Source organism: Diaporthe citri (assembly GCF_014595645.1).
Source record: "Diaporthe citri strain NFHF-8-4 chromosome Unknown scaffold_4, whole genome shotgun sequence".
In the NCBI taxonomy this organism is placed as follows: Eukaryota; Fungi; Ascomycota; class Sordariomycetes; order Diaporthales; family Diaporthaceae; genus Diaporthe; species Diaporthe citri.
The window spans coordinates 2,847,534-2,863,327 of record NW_025064849.1 but is presented as its reverse complement, the minus strand read 5'-3'; the positions used below and the strand labels follow the sequence as shown (position 1 = coordinate 2,863,327).

The following is a 15,794-nucleotide window of genomic DNA, read 5'->3' as shown; positions in this document are numbered from 1 at the left end:
AGAACCTTCAATATATCTATCCACGACTACAGCGACCACTTCTTCCCGCGATCGATGCACGAGCTCGGGCAAGCTGCCGGTGGTGCGGTCGATGTGGCCCGGCACCTTTCGAAGAGAGCCGTGGACGGTTTTGCCGAAGGCGCGACAAGTCTGTACAAGCGATCAGCCACATATGAAGGCATTGAGGAAGACCTTGACCTGGGCCCCAAGATGAACTATTCCCTTGGATTGTCCGCGGTTCTCGTTGCAGCCGTACTGTCTGGGCTGACGGGGGTGTACTTTGAGAAGGTGCTCAAGGAATCGAGCTCGCCTGTCTCCGTGTGGACGCGGAACATTCAGCTATCATTCTACAGCCTCTTTCCTGCCCTTTTCTTCGGGGTGATCATGAAGGACGGAGACGACATCGCCAAGCACGGGTTCTTCGAGGGCTACAACTCCATCGTCTGGACAGCGATCGTCTTCCAGGCCATTGGGGGTGTATTGACAAGCCTCTGCATCAACTACGCGGACAACATCGCCAAGAACTTCGCTACAAGCATCAGCATCGTGGTCAGCTTTATATTCAGCCTCTGGTTCTTTGGCTTCCAGGTCTCGACAATGGTAAGGCAGCCTCCACAGCCCCCTCCCACCTTCGATTCCCCCAGGGGAATACCCAGGACAGATCTCTAACACCCCGCAGTTTATCCTGGGAACCGCCTTGGTGATCTTCTCGACCTGGCTGTACAGTGGCCCTGACAGGAAGCGCGGCCGGCCCCCACCTATCAGCATCGTCGGCTACGAGAAGACAGTCATCGCTTCAACTCCAAGACTGCAGTCACCGGAGGACACGAAGTTGCTCAACCCGATGGATTCCGCTTCGTCTCTCGGTCTGTCGACTTCTAGACCCTCGACGCCTCTGGGACACCACGCGAGGGTCCCATCTGCTAGAGGCAAGGCGCGAGACGAATAGAGTCGAACAGACGAGATCGAGATTACTATACGTCAATACTGATGGTGGACCACCGACAATGGTGGACGATTACGAGTGGACGAAACAAAACGGGGCGGGAAAAGAAAAGGGGGCATGGGCTCGCCGCCACGGTTAGGATCGTATACTGATCTTGGGCATGTTAAAAGGGGGAAATGGGCACAAAGAGTGTGAACAAGTCACGATAAATAGATACCCAGTTTGCTGCGTCCCTTTGACGAGCCAGGGTACTGGCAGTGGGCTGACCTCCTAGTGTGTCCGGTGGGTGGGTTGATCACCCGCCCGCACGGGTTCGAATCCCGTAGGTGTCGTTTCTTCTTTTTTTCATCTCTTTTGTTCTGTCACCATTCCTCCACATCTTCCCATCAAGGATTTGTTTGCAGCCTGCTGTCAAGTCACCAATTTTTTTCTTTTTTTTAATAAAAGGGGCTGCCGAGCACTTCAATATACATTCACGTTACATCCCAACTGGATCCTGTGGACTAGCTTAGGTAAGCCCCCAGACAACTGCCTAGCCGGCCCCGCCAACCACGAGGTTTCTCTCCTTCAACAACAACCCATCCACCCACGCGTTCAGACTGCGGTACACGTCGTAACAATCACAAGCGCGGAATAGGTACGGGCACACTTCGATAGAAAGACCCGATCGTGATCGACAAACTTCCGGTCATCTCGCATACAGTCAATTTGCAACGCCTGGCACCACCAATCCCACACACTTCAGCGACGACTATTGTCAAGGGGCACAACCTGTCAGCAGGCCCCCTTATCGATAAGACCTTCTTATCGATAAAGTTTTTCTATTGATAAGGTCTGAAGGACCTCCGACCGGTAGCTCATTTGATACCACTTTCTACTTGTGGCATACTTCCACCGCTTCTCAAGCTACATTTCATATGCGTTCTCCATACACCATCGCCCCGGATGGGCTACGCCTAGCCAGAGAGTGTTTCGAACTTCCGTTCCCAGACGCTGCACCTGATTCTACAAGCGGCCCGAGCGTGCCAGTGGTGTTTGTATCTATCGATTTCGAGAACGCCAGCCAGTTCGTGGACTCAGGCCCTAGCATTCCAGTTCAACTCGGCGTTGCTACTCTTGATACCCAGGACCTTTCTACAGTTCGCCCAAAAGACATCATCTCAACATTCAATTTTGCCACGGGACCATCGCAATCACGATATTTCAGCTCGGCCGCAATCAAGTTCTTATTTGGAGAGACAACCCAGATATCTTCCTCGGATATAGTTTCTACGATCAAGTCCTATATTCCAGAGGCAAGACCTACGATCCTTATTGGCCATGACATTGCAAATGACCTACGAGTTTTGCAATACCTACATTTCGACTTACCAAAATCAGTAATTGGTATTATCGATACTATGGCAATCACTTCTCAGGTCTTTTCCTCTAAGCTTCGTTGGTCGCTTCGTACTGTTCTTGAAGAACTCAAATGCACATATAACAACCTCCATTCAGCTGGTAACGATGCACACTTTACTTTACGTTGCCTACTGTTACTGGTGTCAAAGAGCATAACAATTGAATTGGGGCCAAAATACCAACAGAGGCTGAAGAAGTTGGAGGAAATCGGATACTCTGAGATACCAAAGAAGGAACTTCCTCCGACCAAAGCTGAGAAGAAAAAGCTGAAGAGACTTGAACGAAGCCGGAAACATCAGGCAAAAACATGGGACCTTGAAACACAGGAGCGAATCAGGTCAGAACGAGCGCTGAAGAAGAGAGAAGAGGCCCTGTCGGATCCATCGCAAGATAGGTTGCATTAGCAGGTGGCTACTCGTCGGTATGGCAGTCACTGGGATCACGTGAATGGGGGGCCACTCGTCCACAAAGTTAGCCATACGCCCACTTCGAATACAAACAATCGCAATCATCAGACCCCAGTCGTCTCCTGCCGCAGTCCGGGAGCAGCTGACTATGAAAATGGAAACTCGGACTGCATCCCGGGCATTACAATCATTGTGAGTAACATTAGGGCTAACTCGACCCTCGGCTTGGTTATCTAGCCTGTAGTCTGGTCGAATGGTCTCAGGATCCGGGCTGCTGGCATATCCCGATACATGGTGTCTCTGTGCGCCGGGCAAGTTTAACCGAGCCAAGCCTCTAGAGCTCACTCAGGAAATCTCTTAGGTTCACGCCCTTTCACCATAAGCGCAGTCAAACTCTGACCTCACAACTATTCCAAACTCAGGGGCAGATCAATTCGAAGGACGAATATTCGGGTAGGTGAGGTGGAGGGCAAATCAGACACTCGGTCGTGCGACAGGCAGAGGCAGCACTGAACCATCATCCATCGGAAGATACGTGGCTAGACAACACCAGCCGCGAGATGATCGAGCCGTCACTACAATTGATGTCTATCAAGACAACACTTACCACAATTCATTGCATTTGTTCTGATAGTCAACTGACCCCACCGTCAGCAAGGCCTTTTAGGACCGTCAGAGTAGCTAGGGTAGTGACGTTCCTTCCTCACGACCACACCGTAGCAGCACCTTCCCGCCTTGTCTCCTTCCGAGGCCGGCCGGAGCAGTATCAATGACCAGGAACCTCTGGCTGCCTGATTTCGAAATCAAGTGCACGACACTTCGGAATTATCAGCTTGAGCAATGACTCCTGCAGCCATCCGCCACCTCGTCGCCCCCTTTCCGGCCGTTCTAGACTGCTGATGTCTCTCCCGCGATCAATTTCGCTCTCTCCTTAGGCACCGAGTATCGAGGACTGCACATACCGTCTTATTCCTTCTTGTAAAACACTTACCATTGTGTATGACTTGGACAAGTACCTCAAGCCAACCTTTTTTTTCGAAGAGTTGACTTTCTTGGTCTTCCTGGTGGGACCGCAGTCCCTTGTCCTCCTTCGAGACCAGTTGCCAGTCCGTGCAGGCCAGGCCAGCTGCATCCTCTCGCCGTTTCAATTACGATACAGCTGCCTCGGCCGACTCGGCCGTCATTATCTTTTCCTGTTTGAATTGCAATTTCACGTCGCGTGCAGAGAAGCATCGTTCGTCGTTCGCAAGGAAGCAATCCGCCAGTATTCCACTCGTTCTTGGTGCGCGGGAATCCAGTCGCGGTACAAACTGGTGCGCAAGCAGTCCAACATCGTTCTACGACTACACGCACCTCCAGAAGACGCTTAAAGTGAGCAATAGATGGAAGATAATGTCGGCAAATAGAATGCCCCCCATCCATGATGGCCAAGGCGAGGTCAATCTACGGCTTTCCGCGGAAGACATATCTGGATTGGGCCCAGACGTCCAAAAACTGCTGAGACAGCTTGCTGCTTCGCAGCAAGATCAACAACAGACGCAACCCACGGCATCTTCCTCTCATTTGGGAATGCCAGCGGGAATCCTATCTGGACCTGGTCGGGAAATGATCCAACGGCCAGCTTCCCTCGAGTCTGCCGCAGGTCCGCCTGGCAGCAACACACAGCACCGCACCCTTCCAAATAGTTGGCAGCATCAAGTGGCAGTTCAACAACCGACAGAAATGGACCTGGACGATTTTGGTAAGCTCTAGAGTCACATTCATTGCTATCAGAGGCTGTGGGAAAGGTTAGACATGTTAGATTGACAAATCTGCAGATCGTCAACTTCTAGCAGGCCATGAGCCATCACAAGTGCGAGGCTCATATATGGCATCCGACTATTATGTGTCGCCAATACCGGCTGTATTGCCTTTCGCAGCAGAGCGGTTTCCACCTCCACCATCTAGCTCTTTGTCATCAGCTGCGTTCTCGACTGCGCCGACCATGTCGTCATCTAGACTGACTCTTCCCTCAAGCCTTACAAACCCGGATGTCAGGGCTGCTCCGACCCGAACACTCTATTCCCCAGCAATGGAGCCTCAGCCTGCCGCGTGGAAATTCCATGAGACGGTGCAAACAAACGCGTCACCTTCCTCGAGTCACTCGGCGTCGTTGCAGGCTTCCAGACAGCCATCCCGGGAATTGCAAAGGTCCAAGTCTCGGGAATCATTTCTGGTGAAGCAGAAATTTGCACCTCGACATCACTGCAAGTAGCTGTTATTCTTGTCAACTGTCAATGTGATTGCTAATGTTTGGTATGCGTAGCAAATCCCGGCTCGACGGCGCATAGTATCACAGCGACGAGTTCCTCTTCCCCAGCAGCCGTGGGACCATCATCAAGTCCCGCAGCGGAAGCAGGCCTCCGCCGTCAATTGCCACAAAACCTTCCAGGATCATTGAGAGTGCCTACCCTTCCTTCACCGTCGGCCAAGAACTCTCAGTCTCTAGAGCTTGCCCATGCGCCTCCCATCGCCAATGGCATCAACTTGATCAGCCCCCGAGATGTCCTCCCAGACAGATTCCGGGAAATTTACCCCTATGATCTCTTCAACGCCGTCCAATCGAGATGCTTCCAGGACGCGTATCAGACGAACGACAATCTTGTCGTTTCAGCGCCAACTGGCAGCGGAAAGACAGCAATACTCGAGCTTGCAATCTGCAGACTTGCGCACATGAGAGGGAACGAAGGTTTCAAGGTCGTCTACCTATGCCCACTGAAAGCACTCTGCACAGAGAGATCCAATGACTGGAGACAGAAATTTGGACTTTTGTCTATTGAAGTTGCGGAGCTCACGGGAGACACTTCGCAAGCTGAAATGAGACGAGTCCGCCAGGCCACAATCATCATTACAACCCCAGAGAAATGGGATTCTGTCACCAGAAGCTGGTCAGATCATCGCAAGCTGCTTGACTTGGTCGAACTATTCCTCATCGACGAGGTACATCTTCTCAAAGAGCCACGCGGATCAACCCTTGAGGCGGTTGTATCCCGCATGAAGACCCGCGGCGCGAATGTCCGCTTCGTCGCTCTGAGCGCAACCGTTCCAAATTCTGATGATGTTGCCCAATGGCTCGGTAGAGATCACACCAGAACAGAGATCCCAGCTCGCCGAGCGACGTTCGGAGAAGACTTCCGTCCTGTGAAGCTACAAAAGTTCGTGTACGGGTTCGACAGCAGGACGAACGATTACCAGTTCGACACCTTCTTGACCGAACAATTGTATCCTCATATCGCCAAACATTCCCAGCGAAAACCAATACTGGTGTTCTGTCAGACCCGTAAGAGTTGTCAGAGCTCAGCAAAGAAATTGGCTGAGGAGTGGAATGAGCGCCAACCTCAAGCAAGGCCGTGGTCAGAACCCACCAAACGGATTCCGGTTATCAGCCCTGAACTGCAGGAAATTGTGAGGTACGGAGTTGCGTTTCATCATGCTGGTCTCGATACCCAAGACAGGCGAGCTGTTGAGCAAGCCTTCCTTGATGGCCGTCTCAGTGTCATTTGCTCCACCTCCACACTGGCCATGGGCTTGAACCTGCCATGCCACATGGTAGTGCTCAAAGGTACCACTTCGTATCAAGAGAATTCAATTGCCGAGCTCAGCGACCTGGAAGTCATGCAGATGCTGGGGCGTGCCGGCAGGCCACAATTCGGCAACAGCGGCGTTGCTGTGATTCTCACCAGAGCACGAAATAAGCAGCACTATCAAGACATGGGATCTGGTCAGCAGATTCTAGAAAGTACTCTTCACCAGAACTTGATCGAGCACCTAAATTCCGAGATCAACCTTGGTACCTTTCAGGATGTATCGAAGGCAAAGGAGTGGTTGAAAGGAACATTTCTGGCTGTTCGGCTCCATCGCCACCCAGCTTACTACAAACTTGAACAGACAGGTTTCCTCACCGATCCGCTTGATGACAGGCTTGAAAAGATTTGTGAAACAGACATAACCAAATTGCAACAGACCGGGCTTGTCACGGACGAAGCTACGTTTCATTCAACTGATTATGGCCGGGCAATGTCGAGATACGTCATTCGATTCAAGTCTATGCAAAAGATCCTGCAGATCCCTCAAGCAGCCAAAATGGAGCAAGTCGTAAGTTCTCAGGCCACTTTTCTTTCGACTGAGGCTGATGAAAGCAGTTGACAGCTGTGTGTGAAGCAGACGAATTCAGGGATTTTCGCTGGCGAACACACGAACGTGATGTGTTCCGCGAACTCAATAAAAACCCCTTCATCGCTTACCCAATCAAAGAGACAGTAAACACAATGGCACACAAGGCGTCGCTTCTCCTGCAAGCGGCTTTGGGTTGTGTGGACTTGGCCGACGTACCAGAAGTTGTTCGAAGGCAGATTACGTTGGACACGGGTCTTCTATTCGAGAGGATGCACCGCCTCGTACGCGCGGTCGTTGAATGCAAAGCTAGTGATTTAGATGGAGTCACTTGTCGGGTAGCTCTCGATCTTGCACGGTCCATGGCAGCCAGGGCTTGGGAGGGCAAGTCCATGCAACTAATGCAGGTACCTCAACTCGGCCCAGTTTTCATGCGAAAGTTTGTTGCTTCTGGCATCACAACAGTGCACGATTTGGCAGAAGCTGGCGCCAGCAACATCGAAAGAATTCTGAGCCGAAATCCCCCATTCGGCAAGAAAATGACTGATGAGTTGGCACACTTTCCACGCCTAACCCTTGAAGCACGTATTTCGGCAGAGCTTCCACGGACTTTCAACTCGGGCAAGCAGCCCGTAGCTCGCATCGATGCTATTCTTGGTTTTTCCAATTCTTTAGGGAAGCCAAAATGGCGTGGCAAGATTCCTTCTGTCACATTCATGGCCGAAACCTCGGAGGGTGTCCTGGCGCATTGGTGGAGAGGCTCGATGAAGAAGTTCAAGGAGGAGGATGAGCACAAGTTGTCTCTGCAATTTGAGGTGGATCTCAGCAGCGTCAAGGATGAGGTCATTTGCTACTTCGCGTGCGAGGACATCGTCGGCACCGTTGTCACCAGAAGATTGGAGCACGGCCTACCAGCATCTGCTTTTCCGTCAAGGAGGGAGCCAACACCACAGCTTTCGCAAACGACTGGTAGATCTGCGGCATCCTTGATGGATGATGATATTGGCGACAATGACTTGTTGGATATCGCAAAAGAGGGAGGGAATCAAAGCGAAGCATGCCTTGTCATCTCGGAAGACTCAGACGTCGACTTTCAATGGCCTATGATGAATCGAGACAGGAAGAATCGCATCGACGACCGGGGCCCGAAACAAAAAGACGATTTTGCATCTTCCCAGGACAGCGGAAAGGAGACTATCCCATGGCAGCCGGTTCAACTCCCGAACGGCAAATTCAAATGCAATCATCGCTGCGCTGATGCCGGGCTGAAAAATGGCAACGGCAAAGCTTGTGCGCATCGGTGCTGCCGAGAAGGTCTTGATGTGCCCAGAAAGCCAAAAGGCCCGAGTTTGAAGAGAAAAAGCAGGCCTTAAGGAGATCGTCGTCGCTGATCCAGCTTCGAAGCTGACCTCAAAGTCAACGACCAAGAAAGTCAAAACAACCATACCAAAGGGCAGACCGTCCATCCAAAACTTGACGCGGGAGCCACTGGAATCTGCTACTGCAAACAGGCAGGACCGCCCTCTGATGGATCTCGACGACTTCGACTTGGATGGGGATGGCTTGTTCGATCTGACTCAAGTCGAAGGCGCTCATGTTGACGATCGTCAGAGCTCGTACCGCAGCCTGTACAGAGCCAAGGAACCCATCACTAATGACGGATCTTATGAAAAAGAAGACAATCTGTTCGCAAGTCTCTCCGATGATGCGTTGCAGGATGATTTCGCCTTGCCAGTTGAAAACAGAGACACTGGCAAAGATCGGAGCTTTGATGTTGGCGAGAGGACGAATCCCCTGCAGGCTGAACTCCTGAAAACCCAAAGCAACAGTACCGACAACTTTTCAGGTGAATCGGTCTTTGACGGTGTGACCACAGATGAGTGCAATGAAGAACCATTCCGTCCACACAGTTCCCTGGTGGGTACCATGGGCGTCCCAAAGAAGCGGCGTGGGAATTTCGCCAACGTCCCCTTGCATGAGGGCCGTGAAAATGAATCCAGCTGGGAAGAGTCATCCTTAGACGCTCCGCCAACCATGGCGAGGTATGTTGATGTATCCCGAGCGAACGTTGTGCGTCAATCCTCCGATCATTCCGAAATGGCAAGTGGGGCGGGAAACGATGGTTTCACTTCGCCAACCATGCCCTCCACCACGCGTCATGCCCCTTTACAGCAAGGACCTGACACAGCGACGGAGGCAAAAGAATTCGAAGATGAGAATTACATCTTCTCAGATAAATGTGTACTGCCACCACCTAGGGACAGCTTTGGCGAAGGCAGTGTCATCCTGCCCCCTGTGTCAGATGGAAGGCATTTGGCACACAATGCTGACGCGAGTGCTGTCCGCAAGTCAGCGGAACTTGACTCCTCTTCCACGAAGGATGATGATCTGTCCATGAAGTTGCAACAGGATCCAGAATGGGACGGGTTTGAGCCAGGGTTCACTGATGAATTCCGGGATCTTGTGGAGTTCATCTAGTCCTGACGAGGAACAGCGGATTGGACGGGTGTCGGAGTCAAAAAGATCTGACTGGAAACAAATGTGCAGCGGTGGGAGCACTGGTTGATCTGTTCTCTTTGCTTTGTACTTTGCTTCTTTGCTATCGTTTCCTGATTTGTGACTCGAACATCACTTCAAGTCATTCCGTGATGCGTGGCCGGTGGCGGGTTTAGGCTCATGTTTGCCACCACGGCAACTGACGAGAAAGGCTCACATTTGGTGTTCTTTTGGGGCTGGGATTGGGATGTCTGCGGGTACGAAGATCATGCCTTCCCTTCTAAATCTTTCATCTGGAGTAAGATGAGCCGATTGGGAGTTATTTCTGGCCATGAAACGCTGTATTCGCAGCTCACCGACTTCTGTTCACGCCGCCATAGTGTAAGTATAATGTCGATATGAACATTTCCAATGCTGGTCTTGCTTTTAACAAGTGACGGTGGCTTTATGGACCAGCGAGGAACAATGGCATAGGTGTAGTCTTTTATTCGTATTAGTGTCCACGTAACCCACCGTTTCCGTGGGAGTTCAAGTCTTGAGTATCTTGCAAGGTGTTCCATCTGAGAATCATCAGACAAAGCTTCAAGGCAAGTCCGATGTTATGTCTAGGAATTCTGTACCATGCCCTCGCTTTACTCCGTCAGCTTTTAAGCTTTGTAGGCACTGGGCCTTGTCTCTCTAAGTCCATTTCCTCCTCACAACGCCCCCTGCATTCTTCCGATACATGAGCGAGAAACCACTGCTGGATGGAGAAGAGGATGACAATCGACCGTAACTGCGAAAAAGGAGTATCTCCCTCAAGTCTGTGATGGGTGTAGATCTTCCTCCAGCAAGTCAAGGGCATCGCCTGCCGCTGGATCGTTGTGGCCCTGGTAAAATCTCAAAAGGTCCCGCAAGCTCTCCAGCCGGTGCCAAGATCCCGGGTCATTCTCCCAGGCCCTGACGTCCTCGACGGCCTGCCAGTGTCTCGCGCTCTTGCTAGCCTCAGCCTCGCTCTGATCCCTTTGCCACTGGTCATACTCGTACTCCACACGCTGAGCGACCTCTTCGTCGTCCAACATGCGCCTGGTGACGCGGTACGGGAGCACGGCGCAGTTTGCCATCTCGAAGTTGTCGACAGCCGCTGGCGGGTGGCCCATGACGCGCAGGAACGACTTGTTGCAGCGGCTGTGCAGCACCAGCATCACGCAGTCTCCCGAGTTGGGGTTGCTGAAGATGTCGTCCAGGACGCCACGCACGCGCTGGTCCACATTGATGTAGACTTCGTCATGGAAGTCCTCCTGCTCCGTCACGTCCAACTCGTAGGCGACATAAATACCCAGCTCGGAACTCAGCTGCTCGACAAGCGCCTGGATCTCTGCCCTGCTTCCCTTGTGGTCGGACTGGTGATTATGGCCATATCCCATCCACTCGCGTAAACCTTCCTTGACGTGCAGCGTGATAGGAGGCAAACGGCCATCGGGCCTCGGGTAGTGCAGACCGGCCTGCTTAATCATGTGCACAGCCGTCTGAATGCACCGCCGCAGCGGCGACGAGTAGATCGCCAGGGGTCGCGGGGCTGCCTCAGCGTGCATCGCTTCGCTCAGATATCGGGCGGCCAAATCGGTGTTGGAGACCCCGTCCGCTGTAATTGGCGGGTCGAAGTTCTTCGCCAGGCCGGATAGGTACCGCCAGGCCACGGGCTTGCCCCAGGTCTGGGAGTCCTCGTTGTGGGGGGTGTTTCCGTGGCGGAGGGTGTATATGATCTTTGTTTCGTCGCTGCCGCTGATTGGGGCATTGCTGAGAGCCGTCACGAAGCCGCCTTCGGGTCGAATGTTTTCCGGAGCAAGTGCGATGGGTCCACTCGGGGCGGCGGTTCTGGTCATCCGCGCGAGGTTGACTGGATCGGAGAAGGAGGCATCATGGGAGTATGCCCAGGAAAGGTCTGGGTCTGAAGGAGGAGGAGGCAACCGAACGTCTTCAAGTTTTGCTCTGCCGTGACAGTTGGAAGATGTCCAAGCGTTATGGCGGGCTTCCATATGGCCTACAGATTAGAACCATTTTCCTTTTCATATTGCAGAGAAGATGGGGTCTGAAAATGCTTCAGTCACAGTGAACTTTGCCAGAGAAGCCAGTGGAAGGGACTGTGCTCAGGACAAAGGAATGGTGTCCAGTGCAGTAGCATCCACTTGAACTAGGTGTGCAGTAGAACAAAGCCGTATTCTATCACATGCACAATCCTCATCCCAAATAATAAGCGTGCACATGCCAGTGGGAACTCATTGCTACAACTTTCCCCAATGCCAATAGTTTGATTCTCCTGCATTTGAGGACTTACGGACTGACCCCACGAGTTCTTGCTTGAGAACAGTAAGACTGCGAACTTCAATTTGTGGTTGAGAGCGACCATCAATTCAGTATCAAGTTTTACATGTAAAGAGGACGGTTACCGAGAAGAATGAGAAAGGTCCTCTCCACTGGCGCCCACGGTAAGCCTCGGGGACTGATCTTTCCAGGCAATTCAAGTTAACTGGAAGGCGGAGATCTAGGATTTAACCCGTAGACTGGGATCATCTTGGGTGATACGTTGAGTATCTACATACAGAAATCTTTCTCCAATGTCACGAACCGCACCCTTGGCATCTTGCTTGCATGGAACCCGGGGGAATGAGCTGTGCCGAGTAAGCCAGCGGGCGGATGTTCACCTCCCCGTGTAGCCAGCGGGTCCGAGTACCTATGAGGGGACCTTGCAGCTCGTATGGTCTATCACGTCTCAGCAGTGGGAGGCGAGTGACCACCTCGATGGTGGGGAGCACAACAAACGGCCTACTCGCTGCGTTGAGATGGGCAATGTCCACCCCGCTGTCTTCAAACATACGTCAGAAGGCAGCAGAGGCCGCAGACGTGACAGCGAGCGGAATCATGGATCCAGCCGGGCTCGAAGTCTCTGCTGTGCGCGTTTGAAAGAAGGCTTCAGATCTCGATATACTCGTAGGAGACACAAACATTGCTCGACCTCCATCGGCGGCAGAATCCCTCGGTGAGGGCGGCTTTGTCTAGACGCAGGTCGATCACATAGTTTAAAACTATCGCTTCGATGTGTACCTTTGATCTCGACATGGGTCTCATCTCTGATATGAGATGTTACCCTCAAAGATATCTCGTGAAGGCTGCACTCGTAGTCAGATTTGAAGCTTCCTGCCAACTAATTATACGGCACATATGCATGCGCTACGGTCTCCACCACCCCGATGGCCATTTCCGAAATTTGTATGGCAGATCTTGTTAGCATCGTGTTATCATTTATGGTGACTCATCAACCGGTCGATGTCCAGGCAACCGGGGGCATCGTGGATTATCAAGGTGGATCATGGAGACTTGGGCAGCAAAGTAAGCCAAGACACATCAACGTTGCACAGTCACCATACGAGAGACAGTGTTTCTACAAATATGAGTGCACAGCCACCCCCAAGTGTTCAACTGCATTTCGACCGGTGAAGCACTGCGACCAACTCATATGTCACAACTTGAATTGGTTCTCGAAGCCTTCTCGGGTTTCTTTCTCTCGAAGTGACTCGCTCACATTGACGCATACAAGCACTCAGTTCCCTTTTACACACAGCAGTGCTCTCCAAGTTCAGAATCGAAATGCCCGTCTTAGGATTGTCGATCATCCCGCCACAGCTTGGGACAAGCCCAAGAGCTCTTCAGCCGAGGATCTCTTGCGAGGGGCCGCACCAAGGCAGCATCGGAGCTGCAAAAGCCTCGTGCAATCATCTTTCGTCGACAGTCAGTTCCGAGATGATCACATCACGCCATCCGAAAACGGTTTTGTCTGGGCGGCATATCATGCTTACAGCCACCATCACCACCTGTGCATCCGCCCGGAGGATATCTGGTTCGCGATCCTGACGCAGATAAGCTTCTATATCAACGCGCACGCCGAAGACCTGCGGTCTTTGTTCGTCGCCCATGAGGGCAAGAAGGAGCTGAAGGCCGTCCACCATGTCGCCGACTTTGCTTTCCTGGCCGTCCAGATGGGCGACAGAATCGGCGAGAACGTCCTCGACCCCGAACTGAAGGACTGGGTCTTGCCTGCGTTCTCAACTACAACAGATTCTGACAGAGTAGTCGGATCCATATTATTCATGGGCGCCATGCAGAAATACTTCTCTTACTCCATGACGGTTTTCTGCGGTCTCCCATCCGTGACGCTACTTGGCTGTGTGGAAGATTGGGAGAACATCCTGAGTCGGCTCGACAAGCTGGACCTTTTTGGGGATGAACCAAAGCGATTCGCCGCGATGCTTCGGCCAATCTTGCGTCGCATGGTCCGGTCTTTCTCAGATCCGTCTAGTACGGAAACCCTAGATTTCTGGAATACTATTGTGCACAGGAACAGGTTGGGCAGCGGCACAGACTATCTCTCGGGCTGGCTGACGGCGTTTTGCTTCTGGGATGAAAAGGGGAAAGCAAAGGCGGCCCGTCACCCGGTCTTGGAAGGCGTCGCATATCCTACCGTCGATGTGGACAAAGTGCCCGCAGGTTTTGCCTCTGTCCCTGTTTCGGTCGACGATAACGGTCACGAGTACAAGGCGACAATGGTTGCGGGATCAGTCGGCATTCTTGCCACTACCTCTCACAATCCAGGGACTTCTGACGGGGCACAGGACACCCTCACCATCGGGTTGAAGCCCGCCATGCAAAGTGAGTTTGCCAACCTGAACGAAAACATCCCGCCTCTTGAGGCTGACGAAGATGAAGACGTCACTTCCAATGGCGAAAGGATGGACCTAGACAAGTCTGACCCGGGGGCTGGCCAGGAAGGGCCGATCCGCGATACTGTGCAGGCTCTCTCCGGGTGGTGGATGTTCGAAATCGAGTCTCCACAGTGATGGGACCAAATTTCTCAAGCAAAAATGAGCAAGGTGTAGTGGGCGCTGACTTGAGGAACGGTGGCCGACGGATTGATGAAACTCATTGGCTCGACCAGCGTTTGAGGACTTCCGAAGAAAAGCTCGGTATGGGACAGCTGATTGACGACGAGGGTGACGACACCCTCGAAATGGTCTCTGATAGTGGGAGGTTTTGGAAGCAGGAGCTCCTAGAAATTTCCAGAATGACTTAGACTGCATTTTTCTAGTAATCGGCTGCAGAATGGAGGCATAGAGGATGAGAGGGATTGATGCGGACTGAAGGACCGGCTGTCCAAGCTAGATCCCAAGCATAGACTTGCTCTATAGGCCGTATTCGCCCAATGAATAAGACTTCGTCATTTTACCTGTAGAATTTGCTGGCCTTGATCAATATTCTGCGTTTTTCTCCTTTTATCTTCACTGTTCAACTGGATTAGAATCAGTTGGGGCAATCTCGCCTCAGATATTAAGCCTATACAATCTAGGTCGAAAAGCTAAGTTATTCCAGCCTCGGGTCTCTTGGCAATAACCCACAGGAACTCTGCTTTGACATTATCCTGCTTCACTTCGTCCAAGACTAGTTGCAGGCCGGCCTCCCTGACCAGCTGCCTGTACTTATCAGCGTCCCAGCCGCTGTGGTAGACCCAGCCTTTCTCACCCATCCACCCCGTCATGACCACATTTTCACTCTCCTCGGCGGGGAAATTGAAGAGCATGTAGCCCCCAGGCCTAAGCCACGCTGCGACCTTGCGAATCATGACAACCTGCTCATCCCGTGGTAGGTGCTGGATGCAATAGAAGCCGAGGATCACGTCAAAGGCCACGGCCGGGAATTTAAGGTCCATCATGTCGCCCTGGACCCAGGTCACCCGGTCCGCATCACCACTGCATGCCAGTCCCAGGCGCTTCTTCCCCAGCTCGATCTGCGCCGAGGACAGGTCGTTGGCGGTGATGCGGAACCGGGGATCATTGGCCAGCAGCTTCTCGGTCGTGGGGATCCCGGCGCCGCATCCCACCTCGAGGATGTCCCTGTGGGACGGGGAGAGCAGGTCGAGGAGCCTGTCCAGGTACGAGAGGCGGATGGCGGCGCCCTTTGTGGACCAGGAGGTGTATTCCTCCGCGATGGCGTCGTACGAGTCCCGGAGGCGGGACTTGAGGTTCTCCGGGACGGAGGAGGAGGCCTGGTCCTCGCCGTCCATTGTCCGCGGCGGGCCCTTGTGCGACTTGGGATACGGAAGTGTGTGTGATATGAGTGGGTCACAATGCCCGGTCCGCACAGCGAATGCGGCTCCGAGAGCGAGGAGGGCTCGACTGGGCTGGGGACTTCCGATACGGTTCGGAGGGCGGCCGCCTCCGTGGTGTGTGGGGTCGTGGGCGGATACCTGTGGGCAAAGGCGGCTTCAAGGGCTCCAAGGGTCGCCGACAGAAAAGTTTCCAAGGGTATACACGATGTCGGGGAGACGGACGATCAAAGAACCAGGCCCCAGGTGGTCAGAC

The 15,794-nt window shown here is 52.7% G+C and overlaps 5 protein-coding genes across 5 annotated transcripts; 3 read left to right on the top strand and 2 right to left on the bottom strand.

Moving 5' to 3' along the window:
- Positions 1 to 54: 54 nt before the first annotated feature.
- Positions 55 to 949, top strand: INS49_009947 (uncharacterized protein; the record flags this gene model as incomplete). The annotated part of the gene is made up of 2 exons (XM_043170674.1): positions 55 to 600; positions 680 to 949. 2 exons carry the CDS (start codon positions 55 to 57, stop codon positions 947 to 949), a joined length of 816 nt encoding a protein of 271 aa, XP_043025239.1.
- Positions 950 to 4,476: 3,527 nt separating this feature from the next.
- INS49_009946 (uncharacterized protein) lies at positions 4,477 to 9,384 on the top strand (the record flags this gene model as incomplete). The annotated part of the gene is made up of 4 exons (XM_043170673.1): positions 4,477 to 4,495; positions 5,060 to 6,888; positions 6,936 to 8,196; positions 8,273 to 9,384. The coding sequence occupies 4 exons, from the start codon at positions 4,477 to 4,479 to the stop codon at positions 9,382 to 9,384; spliced, it is 4,221 nt and encodes a 1,406-aa protein (XP_043025238.1).
- Positions 9,385 to 10,199: 815 nt separating this feature from the next.
- Positions 10,200 to 11,267, bottom strand: INS49_009945 (uncharacterized protein; the record flags this gene model as incomplete). Its single annotated transcript, XM_043170672.1, has 1 exon — positions 10,200 to 11,267. One exon carries the CDS (start codon positions 11,265 to 11,267, stop codon positions 10,200 to 10,202), a length of 1,068 nt encoding a protein of 355 aa, XP_043025237.1.
- Positions 11,268 to 12,708: 1,441 nt separating this feature from the next.
- Positions 12,709 to 14,276, top strand: INS49_009944 (uncharacterized protein; the record flags this gene model as incomplete). Its single annotated transcript, XM_043170671.1, has 2 exons — positions 12,709 to 12,771; positions 13,023 to 14,276. 2 exons carry the CDS (start codon positions 12,709 to 12,711, stop codon positions 14,274 to 14,276), a joined length of 1,317 nt encoding a protein of 438 aa, XP_043025236.1.
- Positions 14,277 to 14,791: 515 nt separating this feature from the next.
- INS49_009943 (uncharacterized protein) lies at positions 14,792 to 15,496 on the bottom strand (the record flags this gene model as incomplete). The annotated part of the gene is made up of 1 exon (XM_043170670.1): positions 14,792 to 15,496. One exon carries the CDS (start codon positions 15,494 to 15,496, stop codon positions 14,792 to 14,794), a length of 705 nt encoding a protein of 234 aa, XP_043025235.1.
- Between the last annotated feature and the right edge of the window lie 298 nt (positions 15,497 to 15,794).